Consider the following 14,087-nt stretch of genomic DNA (forward strand, 5'->3'; position numbering starts at 1 on the left):
CACCCAAAACTCCCAAACGGGACACTTGGTCTTCTTCCAGCTGGAAGCTCCTCATCCAGACATCCATCCTGCATCTTTGCTCACCACCTACTCTGATCGTCCTATTTAAAATCGCAGATTTATGCCTGTCACTAACAATCCTCCAACTCTGCTTCTCTTTCTTTTCCTTTAGTACTTATCACTTTTAAACAATGGACATAGTTTACTTATTATGTCTATTATTAACTATCTTTCTCCCACTTTGGTAAAAACTCTTCAAAAGTAAGAATATTTATCAACCAATGTCCTTAATGTCCTAAATAGTGCCTGATACACAGAAGGTGCTCAAAAAACTTGCTCAATGAATAAATATACATAAATAAATACCAACCAAACCAAAACTTCCTTCCTCTTCTTTGGCCAGAAGTTTCTCCAGTTTTATATTCTTAGGAGTGCCAGAGAACAGTACCGCAATCGAGGATTGCTTTATGATACATTCCTCCACTAAGATATTTTTAAGGAGAATGTAAAGTTACTGCAAGGAGATCAAACCAGTCAATCCTAAAAGAAATCAACCCTGAATATTCATCAGAAGGACTGATGCTAAAGCTGAAGCTCCAATACTTTGGCCACATGATGCGAAGAACCGACTCATTGGAAAAGACCCTGATTGATGCTAAGAAAGATTGAAAGCAAAAAGAGAAGAGGGCAGCAGAAGACGAGATGGTTAGATAGCATCACTGACTCAATGGACATGAACTTGAGCAAACTCTGGGGAGACAGTGGAAGACGGAAGCCTAGCATGTTGCAGTCCGTGGAGTCACAAAGAGTTGGACATGACTTAGTGACTGAACAACAAAAACAAATGACAAAAGAACAGATTGCTACAACCTACATATGGGTGAAGATCAAGTTAAGTCATCAGAATCATCCTCTGGCTTACCAGCAGACAGAATAAGTCCCCTGGGAAAAGTATCTTGAGAGTATTCTTGAAAAACTCTGTTCATAATATCTTAATTATACAGAACACATACTTTATGTACAAGATCATTTTTAAATATCTGCAGATCTGACACAGAAAATACGTTTTTTAAAATTCCATTTGGAAGAGCTTCTATTTAAAATGAACAGGGACTTCCCTGGTGGTCCAGTGGCTAAGAGTCCGTACTCCCAATGCGGGGCCCAGGTTCGATCCCTGGTCAGGGAATTAGATCCCACATGCCACAACTAAAGATCCTTTATGCTGCAACTAAGAGCTGGCACAGCCAAATAAACATTTTTAAAAACTGAAAATAATATAGATAAAAACTATCAAAAATGTTAAAGCAATTAACTTACATTTTATTAACCCAAACACTGTAACACTAAAACACTAAACTAAGATGCTTACAGAAATAAGTGTTTTATTTCTGTAAAATGCAATATTATACCTCAGTGGAACTCTTGACAAAAATTACAACATGGATTGGATAAGATTTTGATTTTAAAAAGGCAGATATATGGAAGAATATTAAGTACCACTGACAGGTATTTTCCCATCTCTTATGCAACATCCCACACCAAAATGATGCTAATATACTTGATCTATTTCAAATTTCTGAATTGGATTGGGAAGAACACAACAATTTTAAACTATTATAAGCAACACAATCAGTACATAATCAATGGACCATATATACATATAAAGAATTATTAATATTAGCAAAACTATAATCCCATCATTTGGGGATTTCTCAAGGCTTGCTCCTAGGTCCCCTCTTCTCATTTTATACTTTCTCACATGTCTCATGCATGCCCATAGTTTCATATACAACATATATGTAGATTACTTGCATACTGCTAACTCACGCTTAAACTTCCTCTTGAATTCTAGACTATGAAATCAACCAATTGGATGATTGATATCTGTTTTGAGTATCTCAAAGAATTTTCAATATTGACACATCCAAAACCACTCTCAGAATCTATTCTCTCACAAATTCCCAAACTTAGTACTCTTCCAGAATACTTACATTGCTTAATAATGCCCCACTCCTCTCCTCCTACATATATATGTGATATGTATATACATGTATGTATGCGATATGTATATGTGTGTGATATGTATATGTGATATATATATATTTCCATGTTCTATTTGCTTTACTTTATAATCTCTTGAACCTATTTCTTTCTCTCTTTTTCTATCACAACCATCCTAAGTTCAAGGTATCCATCAGCTTACTGCAACAGGCTCTTTACTGGTCTCCTTCCATCTACTCTTGCCACAGCTCTTCCTCCCAACCCATTCTCTATTCTGTAGTCAAAATGATCTTGTCACTTACCCACTTAAAAAATCAGTGGTTTCCCACTATTAGTATTAAGTCAAAATTACTTAACGTGGCCGGCAAGGCTGTGCTGGGTCTAATGCAAATCCGTATCTGTGGCTTCATCCTGAATTCCACTTCTCTCACTCTCCGTGCTCCACCATTACTCAGTCCCTTCTGTGTGCCTCTTGCCACAGGGTCCCTGAATGTAACTTTTAGATCAGCCTAGAATACTTTCTCTCCCAACTCTCCTAGAATAATTTTCTTTCCTAATTCTCCAAGTTGACTCCTATTTATTCTTTAAATTTTAGCTTATTTATCAAGGCTTCAGGACAGCCTGTCCAATCCCCCATCTAGGTAAAAAGCCTTATAATATGCTTGCCCTCTTAGCTCCATGATCTTTACTTAGTAGCACTTAACTCATATATAATTATTTATTTTATCTGTGTGATTCTCAAGTTACTGAGTTTTTTAAAAACAATAATTAGATCATAAGCACCATGCAAATTAGACCATATCTGTTTCGGCCTGTGCCAGGACAAAGCAGGTATATAACATTTCAAAATGTACCTTTTTGTAAGGGCTGTTCTATTATATTCCAGCGGTTAAAAAAAACACCTAACTAAATGGACACCATTAAGAGTCTGCGGATTCAACAACACATTGTTTTCTTTTTTTTACCTTGCTCTTTGTAATTCAACCCTATTTATTTTTCTGGAGGGTTAAGGAAAATAACAGAAAGTAAATGTACAAAAGCCAGGTATCATGAGTCAGGAGTCACTGTACTCACTGCATGAAAAAGTAAACTGAACCAAGGAATGCCTTTAAACAAGCAGGCACAACCCCTCTCAAAAAGGGCAAGGGCAGTAAAAACTACAGAAGGTCATTTTTTATTTTACAGCATAATACTTATAAAAAAACAATTTTCAGCAAATAAAATGTCTTTTTAAAAGACTGTTATTTCTAAAGAGATACAGCTATCATTGTAAAGAACTGATTTACAGAGTGAGTCACCAGGGAATGCTCTAAACCCAAATTTAAGTAATGGTTCTATAATACAGATGGACTTCCCCGATGCCTCAGCAGTAAAGAATCCGCCTGCAATGCAGGAGATGTGGGTTTGATCCCTGGATCAGGAAGATACCCTGGGGGAGGAAATGGCAACCTACTCCAGTATTCTTGCCTGGAAAACCCCATGGACAGAGGAGCCTGGAGAGCTACAATCCAAAGCGTCAGACATGACTGAGCAACTGAGCACAAGCAGAAGTAAGGTAATATGCATTTGCAAAAGTTAATAGGTTCTTAAAAGAAAAACTAATGATATAACAAAATAGTTAACTCTTAAAATGCAACCAAATATATTTTAAAATACCTAAGAAAATGTTCATATTCTTATAACAAAAAAAATTCATCAGCAAAATCTGCCTTTAACAAGCATGAACAATTTTAGTAACTGAGAAAGAATTCTTAGCTCCCATGTAATTAAATCATATGAAGAGATCTGCTTCCTTATTATCAAGTTTAAGAACATTTATCTTGTTAAAAAAATGTAAGCTATGTCCCCAGTGATCATGTACTTAGTCGCCCAGTCGTGTCCGACTGTTTGCAACCCCTTGAACTGTAACTTACCAGGCCCCTCTCTCCATGGGGATTGTCCAGGCAAGAATACTGGGAGTGGGTTGCCATGCCCTTCTCCACGGGATCTTCCCAACCCAGGTGTTGAACCAAGGTCTCCTGCATTGCAGGCAGATTCTTTACCATCTAAGCCATGAGGGAAGCCCCCCAAAATATGGAACGCTTCACGAATACAGCCATCTTCTCTGTATTGTTCCAATTTGAGTATATGTGCTGCCGAAGCAAGCACTCAATGATTATGGAAGTGTTCAAATTCTTGCTGTATAAACTATGTAAAATCATAAGCTGACTGCAGTTTATAATGCCACCAATCAAGGGAGAATTAACAGGCTAAATAAAGGCAGAACCTTTTAAACTAACTTGATACCTACCAATAATCCACAGTATAAGGAGATAGTCTATTCTTTCAAGGGCTGGCCCCATTGTGTTTTTCTTATCCTCATTGTAGACAAGAGAGTATAGGTTTAGTAACAGTAGGAATGTGAAATATGATGCTCCATGAATAATAAATTTCATGAAAGGTGTGTGAATAATTCTGCCAAACTGAGATTTTGGAGCTATCAAATAACAAAGTGACAAAACTGGCCAAAAGATGCCAACTGTCAAAACAGTCATTATCTTCTTACAGGTAGGCTTACGACGGTAACCTGACATCTGTCCAAACCAAACAGTGTTCAGGAACTGCTGACAGTTGGACTGGGAAACAAACTGAAAAGGAAGCACACACACACAAGTCAAATATAACTTGTAAATAGGATCCAACAGCACTATTATTTAGTTATATTGAAAGTTTTAACTATAGTTTGAAATCAGTTCTATATAGTCCAGTTTATTTTTCTTACATGTAATAAGAGAGTGTAGTGGTTAAGAGCATAGACTCTGGAGCCAGATTATCTAGATTTAATTCCAGGCTCTGCCACTTAGCTTACTAAATGACCTTGAGCAAGTTTTTAAATCTCTCTCAAGCCTCAAATTCTCCATCTGTAAAATGAGGATAATAATAGTATCTAGTCAAACACTGGTTATGAGGATTAAACGTAAAGCTCTTAGAATAGTGCCTGGTCATAGCATGCATCACTTAAGTATTAGTGACTATTACTAGCCTGCCTGCTTAGCCATTATGAAACATTTACTTTATAAAGACTCATAACAGCGTTTCTGAAATTTCAAAATTAACAAGCATAATCCATAGAAAGAGACTTCAGCCTAGAAAAATTAATGATTTCAGTTACAAGAAACCAACATGTCAAGCACAGCAAAGCAATTAAAGGCTAAACATCACATATATTTATGTTCCATGAAAACACTGAGAATTTCTTAAAATGTGTTAAAGACGCTCTTAAATCCTCATAAAATGGAATTCTGTGTGAGAAGAAAGGAAAAATATTCCCAAATAAGAGGAAAATTCTAGTTCAAATACAGAAATTAATTTACTGAAGTTTATAAAGATTATTAGTTTGCAAAATTCGGAAGTAATATTTTCCCAATATAATGTTCATGCTAGGAAGTATAAGTTAAGGATTCTGATGACTCTGGACTCAGTAATGTAATCAGGCTTGAAAATCATTGAAGTAAAGCACAAATGATCATAATATCATTCAGATATTCAATAATATTTGGTCAATGTTGTGTTTTAAAATGTTTCATCCCAAGACAGAATATAATTTATAGAATGCAACAGTGTACTTAAAAAGCCTGGACAGAGTTTTGTTGTTTATTGTGCTTATCAAGAAATTTCCTAATAGGCCATACCTATTTTTGGCAATTAATATTTGTCCTTCTGCTTAGCTCTCAGTGTTGTTAGGGAATTGTTAATCTGTCCCTCAAAAGGAACTATCAGGGAGAAAAATACAGATTTTCTTCCCACCAACCACCCAGTTTAGTAGCATCCCAAACTCAGTAGTTTCATCCTTCCCCCAAGTATCAAAGCAATCTCAGGACTGACTGCTGCCCTCGTCATCTCTTTATACTATGATGATTTAATTAACCATAATGTTAAATATGTAATTGGAAGAACTTTCAATTGGAGATATTCTAAGTCTGTGGTGGTTTAAAAATACAGACACAAATTCTTTGATACTCTTCTCATCAACAATGGAGAGGCTACCAATATTCCCTGTCCTTCAGTTCACCAGGGTTGTTATTGCTTTAACAAGTAGATTCTGGAAGTGATGCTATGTAAATTCTGAAGGCTGGTCTTAAAAGGACATTCAGCTTCCACCTTGTTTGGGAAACACTTGCCAAAACGTCCCACTGCCCTGAAGCCACCAGCCTACAAAGAAGCAGAGGCTACATGTAGCCACTCTGATTAACCCTCAGAGGCTTCTCAGACCATCTTGCAGCCCATGCACCATGAGGGCCATGCTCCTCCATGGTTCCAGTCCTGAGTTCTCAGGAGGACTGCCCTCAATGGACCCAGCCTACTGAGCATCCTGCCCACTCAGAGCTCCCTGTTTGAGACCGCAGGTGTTGCTCAAGCACCAAGCATATGAATGAAGAAACCTCCCAGCTGAGATCACTGACATGGTGAAGCAGAGACAAATCAGTCTTGCTGTACCCTTTCCTAATTCTTGACCTCAAGAGGTTTGTGACCTCACAAAACTCAAAAGCATAATAAAATGATCATGAAATTTTCACAAAATGACTATGAAGTATTGTTTTATGCCACTTGAGTATCAGGGCAGTTTGTTATTCAGGATGTAGCACCAGAACAAAATATATCAACTATCTGAGAAAATATTATCTTTCCCTTTGATTATATTTAGAAATCCAATGTAAAAAACTAATTTATATTTCATTCATTTTTTAAATTACAGAATATTTTCCTCCCAACTAAAAGTATTACCATTACTCCTTATTCCTTTTCTCTAATCCTTACCCACTCCAGTACTCTTGCCTGGAAAATCCCATGGACGGAGGAGCCTGGCAGGCTACAGTCCATGGGGTCGCAAAGAGTCGGACATGACTGAGCGACTTCACTTCACTCACTTCACACTCTGTCACTGGAGGAGGAAATGGCAACCCACTCCAGTGTTCTTGCCTGGAGAATCCCATGGACAGAGGAGTCTGGCAGGCCGTGGTCCATGGGGCCGCAGAGAGGCGGACACGACTGAAGTGACTGCGCACACTGGGCAATCTTCTTTAGAATGGGACATTTGCTTATCCTCTGAATTCTTCAGGGATATATATATATACACACATATATATATATGTCATTAGGAAACTTCCTTAGTTTTTCTCCCCTTACCAGGATAATCTTGATTTTTTTCCACCTTTCTTTGAGATTCTTTTTCCAATCACTTAAGTTGATTTTGCTATATCTTTTCTGTCATTTTCTAGTTATTTCATGTCTATTTTAGGCTGTGGAACACAAAAGTAAATAAACATAAGATCTACTCAAATGTATATTAGAGGAAGATTATATCAGAGTTCTCTGTTTTTAGGTATACATATTAACATTGTATTTTCTTCTTAAGCCACATAGGTATGTTATTGACTTATCATCTTATAGCTACCTGGATCCAAATTCTTATACTTAATTTTTTATAAATGCTCTACCTTAAGTAAGAAATCTCAGAGTACTAGAAAAATATACTATTTGAAGCCAGAGATCCGGATGAGAAATATAATATCTAGGTAATCTTAAAGTAACATCTTAAAATTCCTATATCAATCTCCCAAGTCACAAAGCTATTTGGAGGCTCAAACTGTCAACCAAGATAATAAAAAAAACTGCTCCGAGCACCAAACGTCCTATATCTTGCCTTCTACCATAGGTCGCTCAGTCGTGTCCGACTCTTTGTGACCCCAGGGACTGTAGCCTGTCAGGCTCCTCCGTCCATGGGATTTTCCAGGCATGAGTGCTGGAGTGGATTGCCATTTCCTTCTCCAGGGGATCTTCCCAACCCAGGAATCGAACCCGGGTCTCCTGCACTGCAGGCAGATGCTTTACTGTCTGAGCTACCGGGGAAGCCCATAATTGTGATAAGCAAGTTTTACTCCAATATCTATGTTGTTAATAAGAATAATGGGTCTTAGAAGCAATAATTTAAAAGTATCATATACCAGCACTCCCCAACTGAACATCATTGTCTGCATATAAATATCCATGTCTATTAAGTTATCTCAAAAAGTGAAATTAAAAATGCATACCTTCCTTCTTCAAGTTCCTGAATCATATGCATGTGAGTGTATGGGGAGTAGAAATAGGTATTTCCCTTAATAGGAAGGGATGATGCCAGAAGAGCCAGATTCAACTTAGTTATCATAGCATACGTCTCTCCACCTTTGGGTTTCACAATGAATTAACAAATAAGAATAAGGAACATAATATCTGATACTTTTATTTTTAAACAGAAAGGCCCTATATCTGTAGAAAGGACTATTTATAACTAGATTAATAATATAAATTCATAACAGACAAAACACAAGGTGGAAACTGCATTAGGAAGGCATTTACTATTCAAACTCTTACCTGCATAGATAGCTACTATTTAGCAAAAAGGATTATATTAATATCCATACTCTTATTATTGTTAAAAATAATAGCAACTACCATTTATTGAGTACTTGCTTAAAGGCAATATTCATTGTACTACACTCTTTAAATATGCATATCCTTAATTAATTCTTAAAACTAAAGCTCAGACAGATTCAATAACTTTCCCAAGGACACACAGTTTTTATGAAGCAGAACTAGGATCTCAATGTAGATGTATTGCTCCAAAGCCTTTGCCCTGAGCCACTAGACTACTGTGGAGGAAATAATTTAAATATATCACAGAAAACTTCATACCTCCTTTTGGTTATATTTGATAGCAAGTTTTAGACGACTTAGGTTCATTCTTTCTTCTAGTAATCCCCGTTTGTCAAGAGGCTCATCATTGGATGTATGGTTTAGGATAACTTCTAATTCACGTGAATTCCGGGCTTGGGCAAGCAAATCTTTAGCAAACATTTTACACTGCCGGGCTAGTTCCTCATAATCGTTTCTGCAAAGTGTACAGTCTATTATTAAAAATGCCACTTCCATCTTCTAATTAAGGTGTTTTCACTAGAAATATTACTCAATAACATTTTAATTCCAACAGTGCTACACAACATCTGAAGTCATTTTGTGCTGTCAAAGGAACCTACTGGTACATAAATCCCCCACAGCTTCGGGGAAAACTGTAACACAATTATGTTCTCTGCATTCACACTGATAATCTCAGATGAGCACAGTGTTTTCTCATATATATTGATATTCCTAGAAATTCTGATAATATTTTCAACACATTCTTCATTTAACTCATTTGCCTTTACTCTCTATAAGTTCTGTATAAAGCTTTCTTTTATATTATTTATCTAAACAATAGATAATATCTTGATGCTATCTAATAAATATTATTATATGATTTTTAACCAGAAATTTTTTCAATGATAGTTTGAAATGTGTTTACACTACTTCTGATATCAAAATAGTATTTTGTTTCATTTTTAAGATGCTCCTTTGAACAAAATCCAAGTTAGAAAGAAACACTGAAACATTCCTAGTTACACAATCACTATTCCTTGAAACTTAGGACTTACCTGCTTATTAAAGGCAAGCCTAAATCACTTGTGAGAAACTAAGAAGTTTTAATAGATAATTCTTTATAAAATATCAATTATGTTACGCTTAAGCCTGAGTGGAACAACTTAAGAATAAAGTTAGAAATAGTTATGAAACAACTGGGATCAGATTTCAGAAACTAATTTTTTATTCAGTGTTTTTAAAGTGAAAGGAAGGGAAAATATGAAGAATTTTTCATTGATTAATTTTCTCTTCAATGGGGTTTTCCATGAACTGGCTGCATAAAGTTAAAACTCAAAGAATTAAAAACTTTTCCTTATTGGCTAACATTTTCTCATCTATTCTTTGCATTTACTACATAACCAAAACTACGTAAGTTTGGTAGAATAACTAGTTGAATTTCTTTAACAAAGTATTATCTACTTCTTAGTCTAAGAATTTAATTATAGTCTTATCTAATTAGTTTTATGTCTACATGTTGTTTCTCCTACTAGAAAATCTCACTGAACAGTGAAATGGGACAATGTCTGGGTGTGTGAAATGTACCTGACATACGAAAAAGCATTCAATATGCTTCTGAAAGTTATGAAGGGTTGGGCTCCAAGGATGGTTATAGAATCTGAGAATGAGGAAAGAGAGCAGTTATAAGCAAGTTTGCTCTTGTTTATGGCTACCATTCCCTTTATTCTTCACATTGCCCTAGAATGCCTCTGGTAACATTGAACAAAGCAGGGATTTAAGCATGGGTGGAAGAGTGGAAGAGGGAAGATGGGGAAAGAGTGACTTAAGTTATGCTAGGATCTGTTCTACTGAGAGAAAAGGAAAGTCCCAAGTATATGGCAGAAAGGCCTGGTCATTTCGGATCAAATGTAAATAAACATTAAGTGATAATCTGGCCTATGAGAAAACTCACGCTGAAAATATTCTGGAAAAAAGAGAGATAATTTACAATTTCCATTTATTCCCACCTGAATTCCACCTCCACGAGGCTTAATTCTTTTAAATCAGCACTAAGTTCAAATGCTCTCAGAATTGGATCCTCCTCTGTTAACATTATTAGAGCTGGACTGGCCAAGCAGCGATATATATCAAGACGAAACCTGAGATAAAATTTGATTCCATTATGTAAAATATTTATTATATACATGTGATTAGTATTTTTAACCTATAATTTTCATAAATTTAAAATATTATAAAATTAAAAGAAAATAAAACATTTATAATATACTTATTATAAAGTAACCTACAAAAAGAAACACTTAAAAATAAATATTCTGAGATATAATTATTGAAAAATTTTATACCACTGCTTTTAAAGAAATCGTTTTAGTATTTCTTTTCATAGACTTAAAACTCTGTATCCTTCAATTTAATTTAAAATTTTCTATTCCTGAATTTAGTATTATTTTAAATGAAATCTGCTAATAACATTGAATATATGGATGCTTATTAAATTTTCCTTCCCCAGCAATAAATTTACTTTAATATGTTACCTATATATATGACTCATTTAATCAGGTTATTTTGAAAGACATTTTCAAATCTTAAGAATAAAATCATTCATTTATGCCTAATTTCTAGCTAATAGAAAAGTATTTGCTTTACCTTCCATGAGCTAATTAATGTTCATATTCGATATCCAACAGGAACCAAATCAAAAAAGTTTTGTTATTATTCTTTCATTTATAAACATATAATTCTTAATTTAAAATTTGGTAACTATTATATATTCTTACTTTTAAATAAAAATTTAATATATGCCTGTTTCTTTAAAAAAAGCAAGCAGTTCAGAAACATAATGCTCTGCAATTTTTCTCTTTCCACCAAGTCTACTCCTCAAAGATAGTCACATTTCAGAGAATTGTGAAAAATCTTTCTTGATATTTTCTAATCATACACAAAAGTACTCAGACATACTGTATACAGGGACAATTATTTCTATGTCACTACATACAGAGTAACCTCATTATTTCCTAAAACTGGATGGCATTTGACGGCAGTCCAACTTAATGGAATTTAAGTTGCTTCTAATTTTTTACTTCAATTAATAATGCAACAATGATTATTCTTTAGTTCATATACCCTTTGCACATTCAGAATTGCTGGATAAAATGGCATGTGTATCTTAAAATCTGGAGGATGTTTCCAAAGCACAAACAATAAGGAAAGCTCATTTCCCCCCCTCATCTTCATGCTGCCACCCTAATGGAAGAAAAATGGAATTTTAAGAGTTGTATTACTCTAGATTTCTCTAAAAGCTCAAGCATCCTTTCATGTTTACTTTTCATTATAGTTCTATAAACTATCTGTTCATTTGTATTTCCCTATTTTTCTGGTGATTTTTTAAAAAATTCATCAACTTGTAAAATCTCTTTAAATATCAAAGAAATTACCCCTCTGTCTAGTCAAAAGTGTTTTAAATACTTTCTCTCAGTTGGTTGGTTGTCTTTTCACTTTGCAATGAAATTTTTCTGTATAAAAATTAAAAACTTTTACGAAATAAATTTATTGAACTATTCCTTATTTAACTGCTAAGTCTCATGTCTTAGACACAAAAATAGGTGCTATATAATGCATTTTTAAGAAAACAATATGAAATCCAACTTTGAGCTAGCTATTTAATAAACAAGTACAATTATTTTATCTTAAGTAAGGATTTCTAAAGGGGTATTTGTCTATACCAAAACTGCTCCGAAAACTTGAGAAAAAATATATACAATCAAGCAACTAATTTGTTTCCATCATTATGTCTGTAGTAATTTTTTATGGTAATCAATTTTAGCAGGTTGTTGTAAAAATGACTTTTGCATTAGCCTACATTATCATGTCTAAAAATATGAATTAGGGACATAATGCACAGAAAAGGTGCTCGTATTGGTGGCAAACAAGTGGCTGTGTAACAATGAAGTGCCATAGTATGGAAAGCAATTAGATAGAATCAGAAAAATAATGAGGCTGCACCACTTTATAAAATCTGTCATTTTTGGCATAGAGAATAGATTTGTGGTTGACAAGGAGGTAGGGGGGAAGAAGATAGACTGGGAGTTTGGAGTTGGTAGATACAAACTACTATGTGTAGAATGGATTGACAACAAGGTCCTCCTGTTGAGGACAGGGAACTATACTCAATACCCTCTGATAAACCATAAAGAAAAGAATATAAAAAAGAATGTACTTAGGTGCATCTCTGAGTCACACTGGTGTATAGCTAATATCAGTATCATGTTATAAATCAACTATACTTCAGTAAATGAAAATAAAATAAAATCTGTCATTTTGGTATTCAAAACACTATCAAAAGTAACGGTGGAATATAAAGAGATCAATGATTTTACTGTACAAAAATATGCATAAAATGGATAAAATCATTTTTAAAAAATCAACTATTTCAGCTCACTCAAAATTATCTATTGAGAATCAGTTACTGGAAAACTACCAGAACTTCAGGCAGGAATGGCTGGAACCTGTGGCCTTCTTGCCTAAGGCCCACATCCATTATCTCTGCCTTCAGTTCGTTTAAGGAGAACTGTAGTTCTCCATTCTGAAACCGGTAAATCTCTACCTTTGTGCTAATGAGGTATAAATCAATTAGTTGGGAAGTAAAAACCTACAGCTCTGCTGGCTGAAAGGACTGGACTTAGTACAGACAACCAAGGAAAACCTGCAGCTTTTTGTAAGACCATGTTTGCAGGTTGAGGTGAGGGAAACAGTGGACCAAACAGAAATTTAATAGGGAGATCTTGGAAATGAGAAAAGATATACAAAGTCTCCACAAATTCCTGGGCGACTAAAAAATTAGGCATGTGTGCAGAACATCAGGAAGTCTGATGAAAAAGACAAGGAACTCAAGAAATGGCTGCAACTTTGAGTGCATTCCCCAACTAATCCATAGAATGTTTTTTTGTGCTTTATATTCCACAAACGAGTGAAAACATACAGTATTTGTCCTTCTCCATCTGACCTGTTTCACTTAGCATAAAGCTCTCAGAGTCTAACCAGGTTGTTACAAATGGAAAGACTGTATCACCTAGCACTGCATCATCTCTGAAATTTAAAAACCAGTATCTCACAGATACAGACTGCCTCTCTTCCACTTCCCAGAAACCTTTACCCGTCTCTTTCTTGGTTAACTTTCTTTTCTCCTGCAGCTCTGCTTAGCAATTCCTGAAAATGACTTTAGTCAGAGCTCTTTTGACATTTGCTATAACTGTTTTCCCGAACATCAATAACAAACTCTCTCAAAGCCTTCAACAAATATACCAAACCACTTGCAGTTCCCTAAATAAACCACATTCATGTACTGTGTAAAATGCCTTTTACCTTTTTAACCCTATCTCCAAATGCTTACTACACATGTAAGCACACTATCGGAAAATAATTTATATTTAACATTAATAAAGGATTTTAGTACTTAGTTCCCTAACCAGGGATTAAACCTTTGCCTCTGGCAGTGGAAGCGTGGTGTCCTAACCACTGGATTGCCAGGGAATTTCTCATAGACTAGTCATTTTAAAACTAGAAAGTTAGACAAATTGCCATAGCTGGGCTTCCCTGGTGGCTCAGTGGTAAAGAATCTGCCTGCCCATGCAAGGGACAGGGGTTAATTCCCTGAT

The 14,087-nt window shown here is 35.2% G+C and overlaps 1 protein-coding gene and 1 non-coding gene across 2 annotated transcripts in view; one reads left to right on the forward strand and one right to left on the reverse strand.

Moving 5' to 3' along the window:
* TRPC1 (transient receptor potential cation channel subfamily C member 1) overlaps positions 1-14,087 on the reverse strand; it is a 55,877-nt gene that overhangs the window by 17,545 nt on the left and 24,245 nt on the right. The window contains exons 5-7 of the mRNA XM_052638456.1: positions 10,443-10,574; positions 8,716-8,911; positions 4,292-4,628 (exon numbers count right to left, since the gene is read on the reverse strand). Coding sequence (XP_052494416.1) covers positions 4,292-4,628; positions 8,716-8,911; positions 10,443-10,574 — 665 coding nt within the window. The remainder of the gene's footprint in view (positions 1-4,291; positions 4,629-8,715; positions 8,912-10,442; positions 10,575-14,087) is intronic.
* TRNAG-CCC (transfer RNA glycine (anticodon CCC)) lies at positions 1,116-1,186 on the forward strand. Its single transcript has one exon. It is a non-coding gene; the product is annotated as a tRNA-Gly (tRNA).

This window comes from Budorcas taxicolor, chromosome 1 (assembly GCF_023091745.1).
Source record: "Budorcas taxicolor isolate Tak-1 chromosome 1, Takin1.1, whole genome shotgun sequence".
NCBI lineage: Eukaryota > Metazoa > Chordata > Mammalia > Artiodactyla > Bovidae > Budorcas > Budorcas taxicolor.